The sequence below is a fragment of the Hylobates moloch genome, unplaced genomic scaffold, assembly GCF_009828535.3.
Source record: "Hylobates moloch isolate HMO894 unplaced genomic scaffold, HMol_V3 SCAFFOLD_6, whole genome shotgun sequence".
Classification (NCBI taxonomy): domain Eukaryota; kingdom Metazoa; phylum Chordata; class Mammalia; order Primates; family Hylobatidae; genus Hylobates; species Hylobates moloch.
Genome location: NW_026652281.1, coordinates 107,789,282 through 107,809,931, shown reverse-complemented (window position 1 = coordinate 107,809,931; position 20,650 = coordinate 107,789,282). Strand labels below are relative to the sequence as shown.

Here is a 20,650-nt window from a genome sequence, read left to right as displayed (position 1 = left end):
CTGCATGTCTTTTTCCTTCACCCTCTTAAATCATGTAATAAAGGTAGGGGGTGCAGAAGCCTGCCCTGACTTCCCTTGCATGGGTTGTCCTGGAACTCCGCCCTTATTTCTGCACAAGGCAGCCCAAGCTCTGAGGGTGCCCAGCTGCTCCTGAGGCTGGGGGGCACTGGCAGGTCTGCCTTGATGGCCAGGTCGTGGGAGGGAAGTGAGCAGGAGTCCGCTCCAGCCTTCCCCGGGGTGGTTTGGCTGCTTGAAAGAGGTCCATGTGATTGCTCTGGATGGAAGAGGGTCAGGGTTGTCCATTGACTGAAAAACGGTATAAAATGTTGCTTATTGATTTTCACGTAAAAGGTGACCCTTACACCAGAATCACCAGTCTTTTCTCTTTTTAAGCAGTCTCTTAAGTCTGCTGAGATGGCTTTTTGGGTGTTTGGCCCTTTCCACTAACCATGGTCTGTATGCTGTGATTCCTCCAGGCTGGGCTTCTGCCAGGTGTGCTGGTTGGCAGGTTCTGTGTTGGGGTTGAGTCACAGACAGGATTGGGGCTCGGAAGCACCTTGATGCCAGGCCAGTGCCGGCGTGAGCCCTGTGGTGCGTGGCCTGCTGTGCTGTTCTGATCCCTTTCTCCCTCTGTTCCTGCGATTTGCATTTCCATGTTATAACTCAATAAATGTTAAAATGTAAGTCAATTTTGTGGGTGAGCTTAGAGGCCTGGCTTTGCCAGCCAGCACCAGCTACCACCTCTGCCTCCATTCTTCCCTCTAGCTTCCTTGGGGGAATGCAGGTGGAAATGGGCTTCTCAGGGCTCCGTAGCGAAGAGACGGCTGCCAGCACTTTGCCTAGGAAGCCTTCTAATCTTGGCCCTAGGTTGGAAGACTAGAAGTTGGCTGATGTGTGACCTATTTACAGACTCAGGCAATGGAGTAGGAAAAAGATTGAGGTTCTAGTTAACATTATTAATAAGCTGTGACCTTGGTCACAAACTCACTAAATCCCTTAGATAAAAAAAATAAGGTCAGAGAGGCTATTAAAACAATGAGTCCAACTCAACCTTCTTACTTACAAGCAAGGAACACCTGGTGAAGGATACTTGGTACATGTGGGTGCTACAAGAGGAATGGAGGGGTCCCCTGCCCACAGCAGCTCCCCCTGAATCTGCCACGGTACTGGAGCTTCAGCTCAAGGCTCTGTCTCTTCCTGTGTTTCCAGTGTTTTTTTAAATTACAGACCCTTTCCATTCAGATCTTCCTTAAAGTTCCTTCCAGCTTTAATACTCTGATTCTCACTGTCTTTTCTTCAGATGGCAACTGATTGTTTTTCTAGAGGTACAAAAGCATACCTATGACAACAGCATGGTCTCTAGCACCATGGCCCCGTTGTGGACTCCTGAGTCTGGCTGACCCTTGTTATTGTATTTTTTTTTTAGTGTAACCATCCTAATGGCTGGTGTCTCATTGCAGTTTTGATTTGCATTTCCCTAGTAATTAGTGGTGTTGAGCATCTTTTCATGTGCTTATTACTGGCCATTTGTTTATTTTCTTGGAAGAAATGTCTCAAGTCCTCTTCCCTTTTTTTTTTGCATTGGTAACTTTTAAAAATTTTTAAATTTCAACTTTTATTTTAGATACTGAGGGTACATGTGCAGGTTCATTATATGGGTATACTGTGTGATGTGGAGGTTTGGGGTATGGATCCCATCACCCAGGTAGTAAGCATAGTACCCAACAGGTATTTTTTCAACCCATTTCCCTCTCTCTACTCCTCCCAACCAAGTAGTCCACGGTGTTTATTGTTCCTATATTTATGTCCCTGTGTGCTCAATGTTTAGCTTCCACTTATAAGTGAGAAAAGGTGGTATTTGATTTTCTGTTCCTGCAGGAATTAGCTTAGGATTATGGCCTCCAGCTGCATCCATGTTGTTGCAAGGGACATGATTTCATTCTTTTCTATGGCTGCGTAGTACCCCACATTTCCTTTATCCAGTCCACCATTGCTGGGCACCTAGGTTGATTCCATGTCTTTGCTGTTGTGAATAGTGCAGCGATGACAATGCGAGTGCATGTGTCTTTTTGGTAGAATGATGTATTTTCCTCTGGGTATATGCCTACTCATGGGATTGCTGGGTCAAATGGTAGGTCGATTTTAAGTTCTTTGAGAAATGTTTAAACCTTTTTTCACAGCGGCTGAACTAATTTACATTCTCACCAGCAGTATATAAGTGTTGCCTTTTCTCACCAGCCTTGCCAGCATCTGTTATTATTTTTCGACTTTTTAGTAATAGCCATTCTGACCAGTGTGAGATAGTATTTCATTGTGGTTTTGATTTGCATTTCTCTGGTGATTAGTGATCATGAGCATTTTTTCATATATTTGTTGGCTGCTTGTATGTCTTCTTTTGAGAAGTGTCTGTTCATGTCCTTTGCCCATTTTTTTAATGGGGTTGTTTTTTGCTTGATTTGTTTAAGTTCCTTATAGATTCTAGATATTAGGCCTTTGTCAGCTGCGTAGTTTGTGACTATTTTCTCCCACTCTGTAGATTGTTTATTCTGCTGATAGTTTCTTTTGCTGTGTAGAAGCTCTTTAGTTTATTAGGTCCCTCCTACCAATTTTTGTTTTTGTTGCAATTGTTTTTGCTGACTTAGCCAAAAATTCTTGGCCAAAGCTGATGTCGAGAACGATTTCTTTCTTTTTTTTTTTTTGAGACGGAGTCTTGCTCTGTTGCCAGGCTGGAGTGCAGTGGTTTGATCTCGGCTCACTGCAACCTCCGCCTCCTGGGTTTAAGCCATTCTCCTGCCTCAGCCTCCCAAGTAGCTGGGACTACAGATGCGTGCCACCACGCCCAGCTAATTTTTGTATTTTTAGTAGAGTTGGGGTTTCACTATGTTGGCCAGGATGGTCTCGATCTGTTGACTTTTTGATCCACTTGCCTTGGCCTCCCAAAGTGCTGGGATTACAGGTGTGAGCCACCACACCTGGCCTGATAACAAATTTTTTTTTTTTTTTTTGAGTACTAGTCTCACTCTGTCGCCAGGCTGGAGTGCAGTGGCACGATCTCTGCTCAATGCAAGCTCTGCCTCCCGGGTTCATGCCATTCTCCTGCCTCAGCCTCCCTAGTAGCTGGGACTACAGGTGCCCACCACCATGCCCGGCTAATTTTTTTTTCCTTTTTTTAGTAGAGATGGGGTTTCACCGTGTTAGCCAGGATGGTCTTGATCTCCTGTCCTCGTGATCCGCCCGCCTCAGCCTCCCAAAGTGCTGGGATTACAGGCGATAACGATTTCTATAGTTTGAGGTCTTGCATTTAAATCTTTAATCCATCTGGAGTTAATTTTTGTATATGGTGAAAGATAGGGGTCCAGTTTCATTCTTTGGCATGTGCTCTGCCCATTTTTGAACTGGGTTGTTTGTTTCTTGAGTTTTAGGAGTTCTCTATATATTCTGGATATGTAACATCAGAGATATGATTTGGAAATATTTTCTCCTGTGGGTTGCCTTTTTACTCTGTTGATATTGCTTTTGATGCACAAAATTTTAAAAGTTTCATGATGTCTAATTTGTCTATTATTTCTTTTGGTGCCTGTGCCTTTGGTGAACTAATCACTGCCAAATCCAGTGCCATGAAAGGTTTGTTCTATGTTTTCTTCTATGAGTTTTATAGTTTTAGTGGCTACATTTAGGTCTTTGATCCATTTTGAGTTAATTTTTGTATAAGGTATTAGGTAAGGGCACAGCTTTATTCTTTTGCATGCAAATATTCAGTTTTCCCAGCACCATTTGTTGGAAAACAAAAACAAAAACTTTCCTTTCCCCATTTCATAGTCTTGGCATCCTTGTCAAAATTATTTGACCATATATGTGAGGGTTTATTTCTGGGATTCTTTCTAGTCTATTCCATTGGTTTGTATGTCTGTCTTTTGATTTATATGGCAGTACCACACTATTTTGATTACTGTAGGTTTGTAGTAAGTTTTGAAATCAGCAAGTTCTTCAGCTTTGTTCTTCTTTTTTGAGACTGTTTTGGCTGTTGGGATCCCTTAAGATTCCATGTGAGTTTTAGGTTGAGTTTTCCTATTTCTGCAAAAAAAAAAAAAAAAAATTGAGATTTTGACAGAGATTACATTGAATCCGTAGATCACTTTGTGTATATTGACATCTTAATATTAAGTCTTTCAATCCATGAACATGGGATGTGTTTCTGTTTATGTCTTCTTTAATTTCTCTCAGTAATGTTTTACAGTTTTCATTGTACAAGTCTTTTACTGCCTTGGTTAATTCCCAGGTATTTGTTTATTTTTGATGCTATTATAAATGAAATTATTTTTATAATTTCCTTTTCAGATTATTAATTGTTGTTATGTAAACCTGCAACTCATTTTTGTGTGTTGACTTTGTATCCTGTTACTTTGCTGAATTCATTATTAGTTCTACCAGGCTTTTTTTTGGGAGGGGGGGTGGTCTGTAGAGTCTTTAGGGTTTTTTACATATAAGATCTGTGAACACAGATAGTTTTACTTCTTCCTTTCCAATTTGAATCCCTTTTATTTCTCTGTCTTGCCTAATTGCTCTGGCTAGAACTGCCAGTACGATGCTGAATAGAAGTGGCAAAGTAGGTGTTCTTGCCTTATTCCTGATCTTAGAGGAAAAGCTTTCAGTCTTTCACCATTGAGTACAATGTTTGTTCTGGGTTTTTCATATGTGGTTTTATTATGCTGAGGTAGTTTCCTTCTAATCCTCATTTTTTGAATGCTTTTTAAAAAAATTCATAAAAGAGTGTTGTTGTAACCATTTCTTTTGAATATCAGCTGTTCGAACTACTTTTTAGGAACTCAATTCCTTAGTTATTTCTTAACAAATTATAGGCAGGCAACACTCAGTTTCCCTGCCCTTCCTCCTGTCTTTAGAGAAACTGCACTTCTCTAAATTCATTCCCTGTACTCAGCCAGGTCTTCTGCCTGGCTGGGCTGTCACAGTCAGATGGCTGGGTAATATGTCGATGTTTTTCTGGCTCTGCTACCAATTAGCTCTCCATAACTGACTACCTGCTTTGCTCTGGTGTAATCACTCCACAGGAAGTGAAAGATAACTTTGGAAAGATGTACAACATTCAAAGAAACCAGAGATTGGCCAACATATATGAAATATTTTGGTAAATTATAGAGATAAAATCTCTTTCTAGTAGACTAGGCTGGGGATTTTAATGGCATTGAACTTTAGTTTGAATAAAGTAAGCCACAGGCTAGATTAGTACTAGACTTTTCAATCTTTGTTTTCTCTAGAAAACAAACCCATATTCTAAACCACATGGGGGAACATAGTTCAAAGAGCTTAAACAGACAACAACTATCATAACAGAAACTACCAGAGATGCCTGTCACTCCTAGCTCACACTGCATTTCTGGAACTGCCCTTCCCAAGTTCTGTCAGGGGCATCCTATGTAACATGTTAGTGTTCCTATTAGCAGTGAATTTGCTTGGCCTTTATTAGACCCAGGAAGAATATTGAAGAATCATTGCTAACCAGTGGGTTTCTTCCTTCACTTTTACTGCCCCCCTCAGAAGTGTAAGATCTTTCATTTCTTTCTCTTATATTAATATTACCCTAGTAGTGAGTTGTCTCCACTTCCTATAGACTAGAAATATAAATTCTAGACATGTACTCAGTTTAACAAAATCCTACCAGAATAAACTATTAGCTGTCCTTGGAGTTTGTCATAATGGAATTTCACTTGTATTGAGGTGGCTGGGGAGGAAAATAAAATTGTTAGGAGGAATGCAATGTGGAGTCCGGTGGTGGGGTGGGGGCAGGTGGTGTGCTCTTGCTCCCCCATTTGGAAAATACAGCCCTTACTGCTCTTCCTTTCTTTGGGGTCTCAGGATTACTTCCTTTTTGGAGTTTTTAGACTTTCTCTTTTTAAGTTTCAGATAGTAATGGAAAGAAAAAAAAAAGGAGCTACTTATCACTTTTGTTGGTTTAAAAACAAATCCAGAAGCTTGCATTGGGGATTATGGCTTCCCCGTATATGGAAGAGAGCAATATCTCTTAGAATCCAGAGAAAACAGGATGAGCATGTTGCTGGGGGATTGTGGGGCAGAAATGTCTGCAAGACGCCAAGAGCTCACCACAACTGCTGTGCTCATGCTCATGTCTTTATTTCAGAGTTTGGGCCTGGAGATGGTAGTACGGTTCTAAAGCTCACTCCGTGGCAGGAAGTGGACAAAACTCAATAAAAGTTAGTGTCTTGCAAAATAGGCTGGGACCGTGATGTATTCCTGTAAGAGCTGATCCAGGTCAAGATAGAGGGAGGGCTGGGAACTCACTGTCCTCTGAAGAAACACGCGTGGAAATGCTGCTCAGGGCTAGATGTGGATTCTAGCAATACGAGGAACCTGAGGGAACAGGGAGGAAATGAGAGTTTTGATTGGAGGAGAAATTAACGAGGTGATTCCTCAAGGGCTGGCTGCATGGCCAGGCAGCTCTGCCGCAGGGTGACTTCTTGCCTCTGGGGTAACATGGAGTTTACAGGTGGCAGGAAAGGTGGCTGTGGACCCAGGCTGGGTAGGTGGCTGGGGTGCTCTTACAGGGTTTCCAGACATAGAAGGAAGATACCACTTCTACCTGTTCCCTAAAAATGGGCCTGGGTCAGGGGAGGGGACAGGTCTGAGATGTGAGGCACTTGGGTATGCTTCAGATGTTCTTAGATCAGAAGGGGTCTTAATTTGCCTCCTCCCTTTACAGATGTGAAAACAATGATCTTTGGTCCAAATTAGCTAAGAAAATGACTTGAGGTCAGAAAAGGCCTATTTTCTTCTTACTTGAATTCTCAATCCAGTGATTTAAAGAAAAAAATCACACTTTTTTTTTGACAAATGGCAGACATACCCGGGCAGTGAGGCATCCCGATGTACTTGGTGAGGTCCATTCTTTGACCCACATCCTGGGGCAACCCCTTCCAGCCCAAGGCGCTGCACACTTTCTCCCTCTGTGTGGACTCCGTTCTGCTCAGGCCTAGGGCTTTGGTGCATAGCCTTGTGTTCTCAGCTTTCGTCTTCTTCTCTTCTATCTCCTTCTTCAGCTTCTTGTTTTCCTGATGCAGGTGGGCGATTACATTGTGGAGGTGGCTGTGGGAAGGAGAGGAAGGACAGGTTGTGTGGGGCTGCTGGCTCTGCTTGGTTCCCTGCTAGAAAGGACAGACAAAGGTGTCACAGGTAAGACAGCATAGACGCCCAGGTCTGTTCAGAGCTGGCCTGTTACACATGCTCTGTAGAAATGGAGGCCTATGTGTGTCCTGTGAAAGAAGCCCAGGCCTGGGGTCCAAGTGGACCAGGAGCTGGTACTTCTGCCCAACTCTGCCAGCTCTGGGCCTGTTTTCTTATCTGTCAGACGGGGACAGTCAGGCCTGGCCTGACTGATGGGATTCATACGAGGATCTGGTTTGATAAATGATAGAAATTTGACTTGAAGAGCCAGAAGGCTGGTTGCGACAACTGTGAGCATGTGTCATCGGGTTCTCATGGCCGTGCCTTGGAAACACTCTCACCCAGCACCAATGCCAAAGCCCGCGTTCTCTCCGCTTCCCTTCGCTGAAGAGTCGGGAGCACAGGAGATCCCAGCTCTGTCAAGAACTTGGGTAAGTTACTTATCCCATTTTACAGATGAGGAAATGGAGGTTGCCATGTAGAGGAGGGGAAAGATAATTTAGCGCATTCCCTGTGGCTCAATAAATGGCAACTTTTATTATCACTGTTGTGTGTCTCCAAACTAATGTTAAGGGCAGTAGGTGAAAGTGGGCTCTGAAACCAGACTTCCCACGTTGGAATTGTGACTCTGCCACTTATTAGTTTTGAGACCAAGGGCAAGTTACTTAGTTTCCCAGGTCCTCTCTTTCCTCATCCATAAATGGGGATCATGACTATACTGAATGCAGGAGGTCTTATGAAGATGAAATGAGCTTGTATGTGTCAACACTTAGTACCTCACGCACAGCAAATAATATGTATTAGTTGAGCTACTATCATCATTAAAAGATGGTTTTCTTTCAAATAAGAATAGGAAAGCTCAAGAGTGAGTTCTTTGTGAAAGAGAACTTCCTGGACTTGGCACAATAGAAGACAAAGACTGAAGTTATCTGTTACCTTCAGAATCTGACAACTTTTCTTTTAGTTACACCCTAGTAAAAAGTTTCGTGGTCTTTTCTAGAGGAAATCAAGTAGAGAATTCATCCTCAACCTCTTCTCTGGGCATATGCTCTACCCTTTTGCTCTCTACAAAGCTGGCCAACCTTAAGGACGCCTCTTCCCCCACCCAGTAGCCCCTCACTCCCAGTGCTGCTGGGTCTGGAGAGGGGGTCTCAGAAGTGCCCTCCTTCCCTGGCTCTCTGGCTCCCTCCTGTCAGCGTCCCCAAAGCCTTCAATATCCCATACAGCTCATCCACATCCTGGCTTCTCAATTCATTGGCCTCCCTATTCCAAAGGTCTCATCCTTCTCTTCAACTCAGCCATGTACCTAAGACCAAAGCCTAGAATAGGGCTTTCCACCTGGGGTGCCACGAATGGATTCCAGGTGTTCGGAGATGTCCGCAGCCCTTGGGGGCAGGCTCTGAGGCAGCCACTGCTTGGTCAGCTTTGTCACAAGTATGCCAAACAAATGTGGTTACTTTTATCCTTTTTTAGAGACGGGGTCTCATTCTGTCACCCAGGCCAGAGTACAGTGGTGTGAACATAGGTCACCGCAGCCTCAACCTCTTGGGCTCAAGCAATCCTCCCACCCAGCCTCCCAATTAGCTGGGATTGTACGTGTGCACCACCATGCCTAGTTAGGCTAATTTTTAAATTTTTTGTAGAGACAGGGCCCTGCTGTTGCCCAGGCTAGTCTTAAACTCCTGGCCTCAAGTGATCCTAAACTGTGGTCATTTTCTTTTTCACTTTTATTTTATTTTCACTTTTATTTTAGGTTCAGGGGTACATGTTACATCAGTAAACTCATGTCACAGGAGTTTGTTGTACATATTATTTCATCACCCAGGAATTAAGCCCAGTACCCAATTGTTATCTTTTCTGCTCCTCTCCCTCCTCCCACCCTCCACCCTCAGACAGATCCCAGTGTCTGTTGTTTCCTTCTTTATGTTCATAAGTTCTCATCATTTAGCTCCCACTTACAAGTGAGAACATGTGGTACTTGGTTTTCTATTCCTGTGTCAGTTTGCTAAGGATAATAGCCTCTAGCTCCATCCATATTCCCACAAAGACATGACCTCATTCTTTTTGATAGCTGCATAATATCCATGGTGTTACGTAAGGCATGGTCGTTTTCTAAGTGTTCCCTGAGAAAAGGTTGGGAAGCACTGTCCTAAGGCTTGTTGTTACTTGTTACTTTGCCACCTCCAAAATCTCAGTTTTAGACCTTCATACCTTCACCTCCATTCTCAAACTGGTAACAATCCTCACATACCTCCGTCTTAGTGGACCCAGCTTTGACCATGAGGGGAAGCAAGACCACAGGCCCCCAGATGACCAGGTGGAAGAGAAGGGCTTCTCCAACCTGGCCTGCTCACCTGATGATTTCATGAAGAGATGTTCCTTGTTTGTTCCTTCACTTGGGATCTGTTAGAACATGTCAGCCCCTGCCCTAACTAATTCAGTCTGCCTTTCAGTGCCTGTTCCCTGCTTAGCACCCTTGACCTCTGAGAACCATGAGAGCAGGAAGGAGCAAAAAGACTACTAAACTCCCTTTGGATTTTTGGTGAGAGAACTAACGCCCTGAGAGGTCAGGTGATATGCCCAAGGTCACATAGATGCAGATTCGGGACCTGGGGGTCTTTCCAAAGCACCAGGCCTTTCCTGGGCTGATCCCCCTATCAAGGGCTAAAGCCAGCCCTGGCTCCCTGCTGACCCTTCTTGTCATCTCCCAGGAAGCAGCCAGGGTGGTGTAAGATGACTTACTCCTTTTCACCACTCAGCTTGGCGATGTATTTCACCTGCTCTTGGAGCTTGTTTTCTAGTTTCTCATCGGCGACCCTGTAATAAAATCACAGGAGAAAAGAGCAGCCAGTCGCCAGCCTCCCATGAGCAAGGGTGCAGCTGGCTGAATGGGATGCTTGGTTCTCAGCAAGACTGCTGCTGCATCCCAGGTCCCCCATGCATCACCCTGTCCCCAGAGCTAGGGCCTTCCTAGCACCTGGGAATTCAGAGGACTCTCTGAACTCAACTCCTATGCAAAATCCCTGTGAGCCCCAGGTGAGTTCAAGGGAAGGAGTTCAAGTCGGCCAGGCAGTGAAGCTGGATCCCGGGATGGGAGGAGGACATCTGAGCCAATGTCCCCCTTCCTTCTTGTTGCTGAGCAAAGCACCCCTTCCTTCTTGCCGCCGCTGTTTCCAGGTCAGCAGAGGGCTTTCCAGGCCTACCTGAAGGGTTGAGCCCTCCTCTCCATCTTATTTCCATCCCTTGGGTGTGGGCTGAGACTGGATCTGTTTTCCAGGAGTGCAGGGGTGTGTGTGACTAATCTTTGGCACCCATGTGGCTCCTCGGCTCAGTCCAGGCCTCGGACTCTGCCTTCCTTTTTCCTCCCATACTCACTTCTGCTGTTTTGTCCATTGCTCCAAGTTGGTCATAATCTGATCGTTCTCTCGGTAGAGCCTACAGGTGTCTTTGGGCACAGACCGCTGGGGCAGGCAGCAGGGCTTGGGTACAAGAAGAAAACGAGACTGTCAGAAGTGGGAGCACAGGTCTGTCACCCCTCCTTCCGAGTCAGGCCTCTTCTATCTTCCTGGGAAAAGAAAACTTGACTCTGCTGTCCAACCCGAGGCCAGAGTTGTGGAGTTGCCACTAGGCCTCCCCCTCTGGCTTGTGCTGGTGGCATCTCACACAAAGGTGACATCTCTGAGAAGGCACCATTTATGGCAGAGACACGTAGATTTGTACACTTATAATCACGGTTTTCAGTGTGAAGTCATTAAAGTGACTCCTAAAAAAGAAGTATGCTAAGCCAATTTTCTAACAGATGGAAGAAAAACATCTGGAGGAAGAGGAAGAGATGCCTTCTTTTTCTCTCTCTCTTCTTTTTTTTTTTGACAGTCTTGCTCTGTCATTCAGGCTGGAGTACAGTGGTGTGATCACAGCTCACAGCAGCTTAACCTCCCCCCGGCTCAAGCTATCCTCCCACTCAGCCTGCCGAGTAGCTGGGACCACAGGCATAGGCCACCATGCCCAGCTAACATTTAAACTTATTGTAGAGATGAGGTCTTGCTATGTTGCCCAGGCTGGTCTCAAACTCCTGGACTCAAGCGATCCTCCTGTCTTGGCCTCCCAAAGTGTAGGGATTGCAGGCGTGAGCCACTGTGCCTGGCCTAAGATGCCTTCTTTGTAATTTGAGCAAAGGCCCAGTGGCCACCTGAGCTGTCCAGTGGCCTCCTGCCATGAACTTCACTGCTCAGGGCGGTGGGCCTTGGACAAGCCCAGAAGGTCACTTAGCCCATTCTACTGTAGGGTCCAGGGCTGCCAAAAGTGTCAGGATGTACTCTGGAAGGGCACCCAGTGGACTAGGTCAGGGGTAGCTGGTGTACCTGACAGTCTCTTCTCTAGAATGGGGCCTTCGCTCTGCTCAGTATCTATCAACAAAGCCACAAGAACACAGGTGGGTTGAACCAGCAGCTGTGGCCCTTGCTTTGTGCTAAATGGTGGGGGTGAACTTTCCTTTGCTTCCAGGCTCTCCCACCCCCACCAAGGGCTGTCTGGCATTTGGGTGGTCATAGGATGTGCCTGGAGGCACTGAGAGGAGGCACGCAGAAGCCGACGCATGCCCACCTCCTCATCATCCTCAAGGAGGTTCTCTTTCAGGGCGGCCATCTCCTCCTGGAACTCCCTGAGCTGCTTGTCTTTGGCTGCCAGCATCTTGAGGTCATTCTGGTGTTGCTTCTGCCACTGCAGCACCTGGCAGCTCATCTCCTCTAGCTTCTTGTCGAAGGTGTGCACCTACTCAGGAGAGCAAAGTGAGGAGGGGGACTCCAGCTGGCCTCCCTGACCCCAGGACCCACAAGGCCAGAGGGTGCTTCCTGGGCCTTGGCAGACGTGTTGGGGGTATTTTCTTCCCAGCGGCCAGCAGAGGGTACCCATGCTCCGATCTTTGCTGTCGCTGAAGTTCAGGGAGCCAAGAAAGTGGAGGGAACCTATCACCCCAAGGTAATGGCTTAGTGCTAACTAATTCTGGATGCAAGAGATGACCTTGTGGACCCCTACCAGGAAGGCAGCCCAAGCCCCTGGCAGCTCCTCACCTCCAGCTCACTCTCCTGGTGGAAGCCCCGCAGTTTTCTTAATTCCGTATTGAGCTTTTTCATCCTTTCCTCATAAGCAATGATTTCCTTTTCCAGCTGAGCTTTCTTCTCTTGGGTCTGTGTCAAGCTTTGCTGCAGGCTCTTTGTCTCTGAGGTCACATGATTGAGCTTCCGGAAAAGACAAAGAGGACGAATGGCTGTCAGAGCCTTTGACCCTCTCTGCTGAGTCCTGAATGGAGGAGGGTTCCAGTCCCTTCCTGTCCTCTGCCCAGGGTGACACAGACGGTCACCTTGCCTAGTCTCCCAGAGAGGGGTGGGAAATGGCAGTGGTTGGTTTTCTGCACCGTGCTTTCTTCTCCCTACCCACTCCCTCCATTTCTTCTCTTTCCAACCCCATGAATTGATGGGCCAGCCATGATCAGCACAGGATGGGGCATGAATTTCCCCGACAATCCAGACTTTGGGAAAACCTTGCCCCCGAGTCACCCATGGGCAGAAAGGCTTGCTAGATTTGGTTTTGATCTTTGTCCTCTTCCTCTGCCCTCCACCCAACTCCAAGCCTCACAGAGAGGAAGCAGGCCTTCTCTGCACAGACATCCCAGCCCACACAAGGGTTTGAGACGGCCCCATTGACAGTTAATAGGCAGGAAATTGGCTCCTGTGCCTCTCCTGCTACCTTGACATTTCCTTGCCTGAAAAGAGCCCTGGAGACTAGAGGGTGTGGCCTCACCTTCTCGAGGGCTGCTGTCAGGTCATCCTGGCAGGCGGCTGACTTCCGGGATAATGCATCATAGGCTTCTTTGGTGATGGTGGTCTGGAGATAGTGCTTCTCCTTCTGCAGAGCTTTGTCCAGCTGGGCCTGCAGGCTCATTAAGGACTCCTTCTGAAGGGCTATCTTTAAGGAGGGAGAGCAGAACTGTCAGGGTGCCAGCTCAGGGTCATAGAGGCATTCTCTGTGCCTACAGGAAATGAACAAGAGCTAGGCTCTCTCCTGTCTGCAGCAACCTGCAGAGTCCGTGTTAACACTCACATCTTCACTTCACCGCTGTAAAAGGTAGAGCTGTCTTTCCAGGCTCTTTTGCACCCCCAGCCACATTTCCCTTTCTAGTTTGCATTTCCCTCAAACACCAGGAGTACCAGCGGTGCTGGGGCATGATATGCCAAGTACACAAAAAAGTCCCTTTCACATACTCTGCAGCCTTTGATAAAGACCTGGAATCCGATTTGAGGTTAGTGGACATGATAACAACGTTTCCTTTGTGTTTTATGCCTCACTTAGTTCCTGATGTAATTCACTAGACTTGATGTACCATGAAAGCAGGACTGTTCCTGTGTTTTGTTTCCTGCTGTTTCCCCATTACTGTAATTCAGGGCATGGCGCATGACAGAGGTTCAGGAAATGCTCAAAAATGGTCTTTGTTCTGTCACGTGAAATATTGCATTTTTGGAGTTAGGGATCAATTGATCAACATGTAGTTCTGGTAGAAGTGTGTTTAAAAACTGAAGTCTGTTTTCAACTTCGTAATGAGTATTCATGGTATAGTTAAAAGGAAGTTGAGATCTGGAGTCAGAAAAATCTGGGTTGAGGTCCAGGTTCTATCATTTACTTATTTCTCCGGCCTCAGTTTCTGCTTCCACAAATTGAAATCATTTTAACTGTTTCATGGAGTTTTTATGATGATCGAATGAGGTGATATGTGTAAAAAGGGCTTTGTTTTACTATACGACTATGAGTTATTGTCATAGACACACAGAGAAACTAGCCTTCTTATATACTTTAAGTACAGGACAGAGATCTGCTTCTGAGTCTGGAAGCCGGAGGGAGACCTCAGAAATTCATATGCCTGACTTGTATTCTTTGGTATGCTAGCACAACTGCATCTGAAAGTGGCCATGAACACAGAAACACATTCTTTTGGGTTTTCTTGTTTTATCTCCAGTAACTGTTCAGTGCTGCAAGTTTACTACTTTCTCAGATAGAATTTTGAGTACCTTTGGCCCTGGGAATTAGTGAGATGAAAAGTGGTAGATTGGACTTCTGACTCTACATTTTACGTGCCCTGGTGGTGAAACTATTCCTAAAGATGAAATAATTTGGTCTTCTGAAAACAGAAGTGCATCTTTTCTGGGGACTTCTGAAAAACATGGAGTCAGCAGGGTCTGCCCAGTAAACTGGAGGAATCACTGGAGAAACTATAATTCACTGTCAGTGCTTGGTAAGTGATGGCTGAACTGAGAAATGCCAGTATAAAGGTAAGACACTAAAACTGACGATGGTGAAAAAAAATTACAGTGAAGCTAGAAGCTAAAATGGAAGCTTTAAAAATTTTTGCTAACATGAGTGGTTTAGCTTGGAGAAAGATTCTAAAAATCTACATATAGACATATGTAAATTATAGAACCAAGAAGTTCTAGTAAAAGTTCTAACCAAAGACCTACTCTCTCTGCTGTCAATGGTATTAGGTCTAGATGGTTTTATAGGTGAATTTCATGAAGTCATTATTGATTCCTCACTTTCTCTCACATTCATTCCATCAGCCAGACTGGTCAATTCCAGCTAGACCTCCAAAACACATCCTGAATTTGCTCCCTTCCTTCTTCACTGATACCACTCTAGCCTGGACAGCAATAGCTTCCTAAATAGTCTCTTCACTTCCATACCTACCACTCCCTCCAATCCATTTCCACACAGTAGTCAAAGTTATATTTTGAAAACTTAGATCAAATCACTTCCCCTGTCCCTTTGAGGAAATCCATCAATGGCTTTCTGTTGCTTTTAGAATAAAACCCCAGATTTCTTAACAGAGGCCATAACGTCTGTCTCTGCTTCCTTTCTAATCTCATTCTATACCAATATCTCCCTTGATCAATGCATTCCTATCATACTGACCTTATTTCACTTCTTAGAATGTGCCAAATGTTATATTAAAAGAATGAGACATGATGCACAATCAGGACTCATACTAGGAATGCAAGGGTAGGCCCAAATCAGGATCAATTACTTAATTTTATTCACCACATTATTTATTTAACTTATTTCCCATTTTCCCCAAGAATACTGCACTAGCAGGAGCTGCACTTTTTTTCGTTCTAAATGGGAAGTGAGTTAAGAAGGATGATATAATCATCTAATAGTTTTTTTTAAAAAGCATTTGATAAAATTCAACATCCATATTAATAAAACTCTTAGTAATGTGGAACTGAAAAAAACCTGCTAAAGGCAGCAACAAGAAGACTACAGGGAACATCATACTAAAAAGGAGGCATTCCTTTAAGTTAAGATCCAGAAAAAAATGCCTGCTAACACTGCTGCTGTTGAACATCAAACTGTAGGTACTGTCCAATGCAATAAGGCAAGAAAAATTAAGTAAATATAAATATTGCAAGGAATACTTGCAATATTTATTGCAGTATTCCTTGTTGTTGTTGTTGCTTACAAATAATATAATCATCTACTTAAAAAAATCCATGAGAAGTAACTAAAAAACAATTACAACTTATAAGTGAGTTCAATAAAATGTCCAAATACAGACTGAATATGTAAAAAATAAATGAGCTTTCCTATTATTGAAAGTAATTAATTTATAAAATACTGTGGAAATATTCTAGAATCAAAGAGATGAAAAAGATATCAAGGTATATTGCCTTGGCTTCAGATAGAAAGTTTTAAAATTAAAATATGGAATATTAATGAATGGAAGTGCATTCTAGAAAAAAAAATAGAAGCTTCTTTCTAATGGCTGTTTCAATTAATTAAGTTTTCCATATGTGAAGTATGCTTTTTAAAAGTTGAAGATGCTTATACACACACACACACACACACACACACACACACACACACACACAAATCCCTTAGCTTTGGCAAATATGACAACAGGTCCATACTAAACACGTAGGAATCTGAGTATCCCATATATTCATGGAGGTTCCTTAGGGATCTCAGTGACTCAGACTTCAACTCTGGATCACACTCAAGGAGAGATTATTATCTCTGGAGGACAACGCTGAGAACATCAGTGGCTTAGGCCTATGCTGTATAATATAGTAGCCACTAGCCACATGAGGCTATTTACATTTAAACAAGCTTAACATTAATTACATTTACAAATTCAGTTCCTCAGTTATACTAGGCCATATTCTAATCACTCAATGGCCACATGTAGTACTGGCAGCTCAGACATACAACTTTTCCATCATCACAGAAAGGCAGCAAGTTCTACTGGCCAGTGCTATTTTTACACTTAGAAAAGTCATACTACTTTAAGATTTATTTTTTTATTATGAGGGAACAAGGGCTGCTTGGCCTTTCATTTGTAGCCCAAGAGACCATCTACCAAGGTGTTATATTTTTCTCTTACCCAGAAAGATGGAATGGATTTAGCTGGAGAAAGTATGGCTGCTTATGATGAGGGAGAAAGGGAACAGGTGTTAGAGCTGGATAATTCAGGTTCAAATAGTGGTTCATCCCATCACTTGCTGGTCAGTGACTTTGGCCCACCATCTTTCTTTCCTCTATCATGTCTCTCTTTTTGGCAGTAAAGCAGATGGAAGCCATGTAAAGAGCTTAAGTGGATGATAAATAAATGATGACTGAATTCAAGCACAGTGCTTAGCATATGTCAGATGCTATTTACTCCTTTCTGTCATTTTTACTTGTGTAATGAAAAATAACTGTCCCCCCTTTCATCTCCTTTTTGGGCTTTGTGATAAGTTTTGGAAGTGTTCCCTAGCAAATTGCCCCCCAAAATGGATTCACTCAACTCTGGTCTAAAATGTAACATTGGAAGACTTGATGCCAAAGCCCAAATAGCTTGGGGCTCCACCAGATATGAGATGAGACCTTCCAAATATGGAAGAAACATTTCTCTGGCTCAGCAACCAGGTGCCAATGGGGAGGGAAGTAGAGTTGCAGGTGGCCTGGGATCCGCAGTTGGCTGAGCAGTTAGCTGCATTTCTGTGTGGAGGGGAGGTGGGTACAGATTTCAGGTCAAGGGTCACAGGGCTCAAATTCCTCACTCCCTTGGGGTTCCTATCTACTCACCTCTTTATTAAAGCCTTGGATGACTTGCTGGCTGGTGTTGTATTTGTTGAGAAAGGATTCCAGTTGTGTAGAACAACACTGTAGCTCTGCTCGGAGATTCTCATTTTCTTCCTCCAACTTTCTGGAATTCTCTTTCAACTGTTCCCTCATTAAAGAACAAAACACAGCAAAGAGGTGTTAATCTCAGGTAACTATAAAAGCCCCACTTCACCCTCTCTCTCCCCCAGCTCTATCTCCATCCTGCGGGAGCTCAGGCCTTCTCGCTCCCCTCCTCGCTGGCCTTTCCCACAGTCCCCTTTCCTAAGCTCTTAGCATCCAGGGCCTCTGCATCCCCCCAGGCCCAGGTGGGGTCATGTCCCGCTCTGGATTCCTGACCCAGCTCTCCTGGGATTCTCCCACTCACAGTCTTGTCTTTCTTTTTAAATTCCTGCCGCAAAGCTTCAAGTTCTTCCTCCATCAGCTTCTCATGGTCTTTGCTCTTCTTCAACTGCTCCCGTTTGTACTCCAGAAGCTTTGTGGCCTTCTGAAGATCTTCTTCTAACTTGCATTTGATAGAGCCTTGCTCCCTGTGCTGAAAAAATAAAGACTGAGCTGAAAGACTGTCTTAGACTATATTATATTTGGGGGAAAAATACAGACAATTGCACACAGGGCATGGCTGAGATGAAGAAGAAGACAATTCCTTAGTTATATAGCATATGTAAAATAAAAGGTTTCCTCTAACACCTGTAACATTTTTTCTTTGTTCATTCAGGTATACCAATTTATTTTATTTATTGATCCAATTCCTAAGCACCAGCTTTCTCTCCCACTTTCTCACCAATTCTTCCCAAAGATTAGGAAGATTCCAAATCTTTATCAAAAACCTTTTTGAATGAAGTTTAAAAAATCTTAGAAGAGCACAAAAAGAGTAACTCAGAGACCAAAGACTTTAAATTGACTGACAATTATCTCCTGCTGCTGGGCACTACTTAAAAAATAAATAAATTGATAAGAATAGCTTTTGAATCCTAGAAAGAACAACATTGTCGTTTGATTAATTTTAAGGTTAACCACTGAAAATGCTTCTTACTGGTAATGGGAGCTGGTGCTGAGTGGCTGGCTTAGCATACTAACACAATTCTGGTCAGTTAATTTGCATGGATTGGTGGTGACATCTTCCCAAATAATGACGGATATATTTAATCTTCTTTTTTTTGAGACAGGGTCTCACTCTGTCACCTAGGCTGTAGTGCAGTGGTGCGATCACAGCTCACTGAAGCCTCAATCTCCCAGCCTTAAGGGATCCTCTCACCTCATCCTCCCAAGTAGCTGGGGCTACAGGCATGTGCCATTATGCCCTGATCGTGTTTGTATTATTTTTTTTTTTTTTGTAATGCAGGGTCTTGCTATGTTGCCCAGGCTGGTCTGGAACCCCTGGGCTCAAGTGATCTGCTTGCCTTGGCCTCACAAAGAGCTGGGATTACAGGTGTGAGCCACTGCTCCTGGCATGTGTTTTATCTTAAGCAGAGCAAGCGCTTGAATGGGCCATCTGCCTGCCCATCATACCTGGTGCTGGATACGATCAAGCATGTCATTCATTTTCATATCCTGCTCAGCCACTGTCTTCTGAAGCTGCCTCTTCTCCTTGTCTGAATTTTCAAGCTTCCTCAGGGCTTCAGAGAGTTCTGATGACAGCTCCTCCACCCGTTTTCTAAAGCAAAATAACAGCCACAGGAGGACAGACTTCAGTGCCCATGTGGGCAGATTGTGGAGCTGACCCAATGGGAAGTCCTTGCTCTCCCACGCCTGGGCAGCTGCCCAGAGAGGGCCCGGCTGGCTCAAGAGGGACAGAACCTCTCTCTGGAGGTGAGCCTGGGCACCTGTTGGAGGTTTGTTCCTTCTCAGCCATCGAGGACTCCTTCTGTAGCGTCTGAAGTTCTCTCTGTAGTTCCTGGATGGTGTCTGCCTTCTGCTTGTCCAGGAGGAGGCCATTCTGCAGTTTCCTCTGGGTGTCCTCCAGGTGACAGCCTGCCAGCGCAGCCTCTTCTTTGCACTGGGCTGCTTGCTGAGCTGCAGAAGCAGGGAGATGGCCATGTGAGAAGGGAGGGTGTATGAAGATCACACTCTTATCAGCCTGGCTGAAGAGTTTTTCCTTTCATTTTGTGCCCTACTTCAATTCCCAGTCTGTCCTCATTTCTCTCCATTTCACGATCAGTCCTAAAGAGCTCTATTAAATTATCTGTCTTTGTCTCAGATGTGGACACCTTCTGGACTAAAATTAAACAAATTGGTAGAAATTCATCAGTAACTCCTGTGCGACTCATTGTCACTGGGGACAAATCCTGACCCTCCTGGAGTTTAGAGGCTCCTGAGGGAGGCTTACCAGCCCACCATCCTAGAGAACACTGTCATGTTAAACTCACACCAACTAGGCTCAGGAAGAGAGATCCACATGGGTTAGAACGCTTGGAGATGGATGAGTGGAGGAACAGAAGCTGAGATGTAGAAAAAGAAGTGGGAGGAAGGGAATTCCAGGGGCGGGGATTGTTAGAGCAGATGCCTGTTGAGGAGAATGGGGAAGGTGTGTGGGAGAAGGGTAGAAGACATCAGTTTGACTGGAAAGGGAAGTGAGGAGGAATGGTGGGCGATAGAGTTGAGTAAGTGGATGGATGAGGGGGGCTTTGGAGGACTTTGGAAGCCTAAGAGAAATGCTTAGATGTGGTTTAGTGGGTTCTTGAGCAGGAATCTGACATAAAAGAAAAACTGCTTCAGGAAAATTGGAATACATTAGAATAGAGAAAAACTTCCAGCAATATCCTTCTAGCCCACGCCTTTGCCTCCACTGGGTATGAGGGGAAGGCAGCTACAAAGTTAGAGCTGGGGCTTGAAGTTTTGGAGTTACCTGTAGAGAAAGGGAGCTACACAGAGGAGGGAGCTCACTGAGGAACGAGTAAGAAGGGGAAGAGAGTCTCTAGATGACTACAGTCAGAGCAGGAGAGAAAAGAGAACAACGGGGAGGTTTGTGGGAGAAAGACGGACCCGTGATGTCTCCAAAGCTGAGAAACAAACTTTGAGGCATAAGTAGCCAACAGCATCAAGGAACACAGCATTAAAGGAGGGTGAGGAAGGAAGCCAAGCTTGGATCTTATCTTATAAATTGATAAGTAATTCATATAACATAAATTTAGCCCCTCCCCCCCACTTTTTATGAGACAGAGTCTCACTCTATTGCCCAGTCTGGAGTGCACTGGTGTAATCTCAGCTCACTGCAACCTTGACCTCTCAGGCTCAAGTGATCCTCCCACCTCAGCCTCCCAAGTAGCTGGGACTACAGGTGCCCATCACCACGCCTGGCTAATTT

General features: G+C 44.6%; 1 protein-coding gene across 7 annotated transcripts in view; it reads right to left on the bottom strand.

Annotated features, from left to right (window-relative positions):
* Positions 1-3,080: 3,080 nt before the first annotated feature.
* PMFBP1 (polyamine modulated factor 1 binding protein 1) overlaps positions 3,081-20,650 on the bottom strand; it is an 86,390-nt gene continuing 68,820 nt past the window's right edge. For 4 of the 7 annotated variants that reach the window (XM_058441163.1, XM_058441165.1, XM_058441166.1 and 1 more), the window contains 11 exons: positions 19,170-19,359; positions 18,856-19,000; positions 17,711-17,878; positions 17,308-17,445; positions 12,997-13,161; positions 12,267-12,434; positions 11,800-11,967; positions 10,573-10,676; positions 9,940-10,014; positions 6,881-7,119; positions 6,143-6,387 (listed from right to left, as the gene is read on the bottom strand). In XM_058441163.1, the coding sequence (XP_058297146.1) occupies positions 6,371-6,387; positions 6,881-7,119; positions 9,940-10,014; positions 10,573-10,676; positions 11,800-11,967; positions 12,267-12,434; positions 12,997-13,161; positions 17,308-17,445; positions 17,711-17,878; positions 18,856-19,000; positions 19,170-19,359 (1,577 nt within the window). In that variant the 3' untranslated portion in view covers positions 6,143-6,370. Of the gene's footprint in view, positions 4,075-6,129; positions 6,388-6,880; positions 7,120-9,939; positions 10,015-10,572; positions 10,677-11,799; positions 11,968-12,266; positions 12,435-12,996; positions 13,162-17,307; positions 17,446-17,710; positions 17,879-18,855; positions 19,001-19,169; positions 19,360-20,650 lie in introns of those variants that run through there. The other 3 variants (XR_009214241.1, XM_032157795.2, XR_009214242.1) reach the window with 3 other exon arrangements.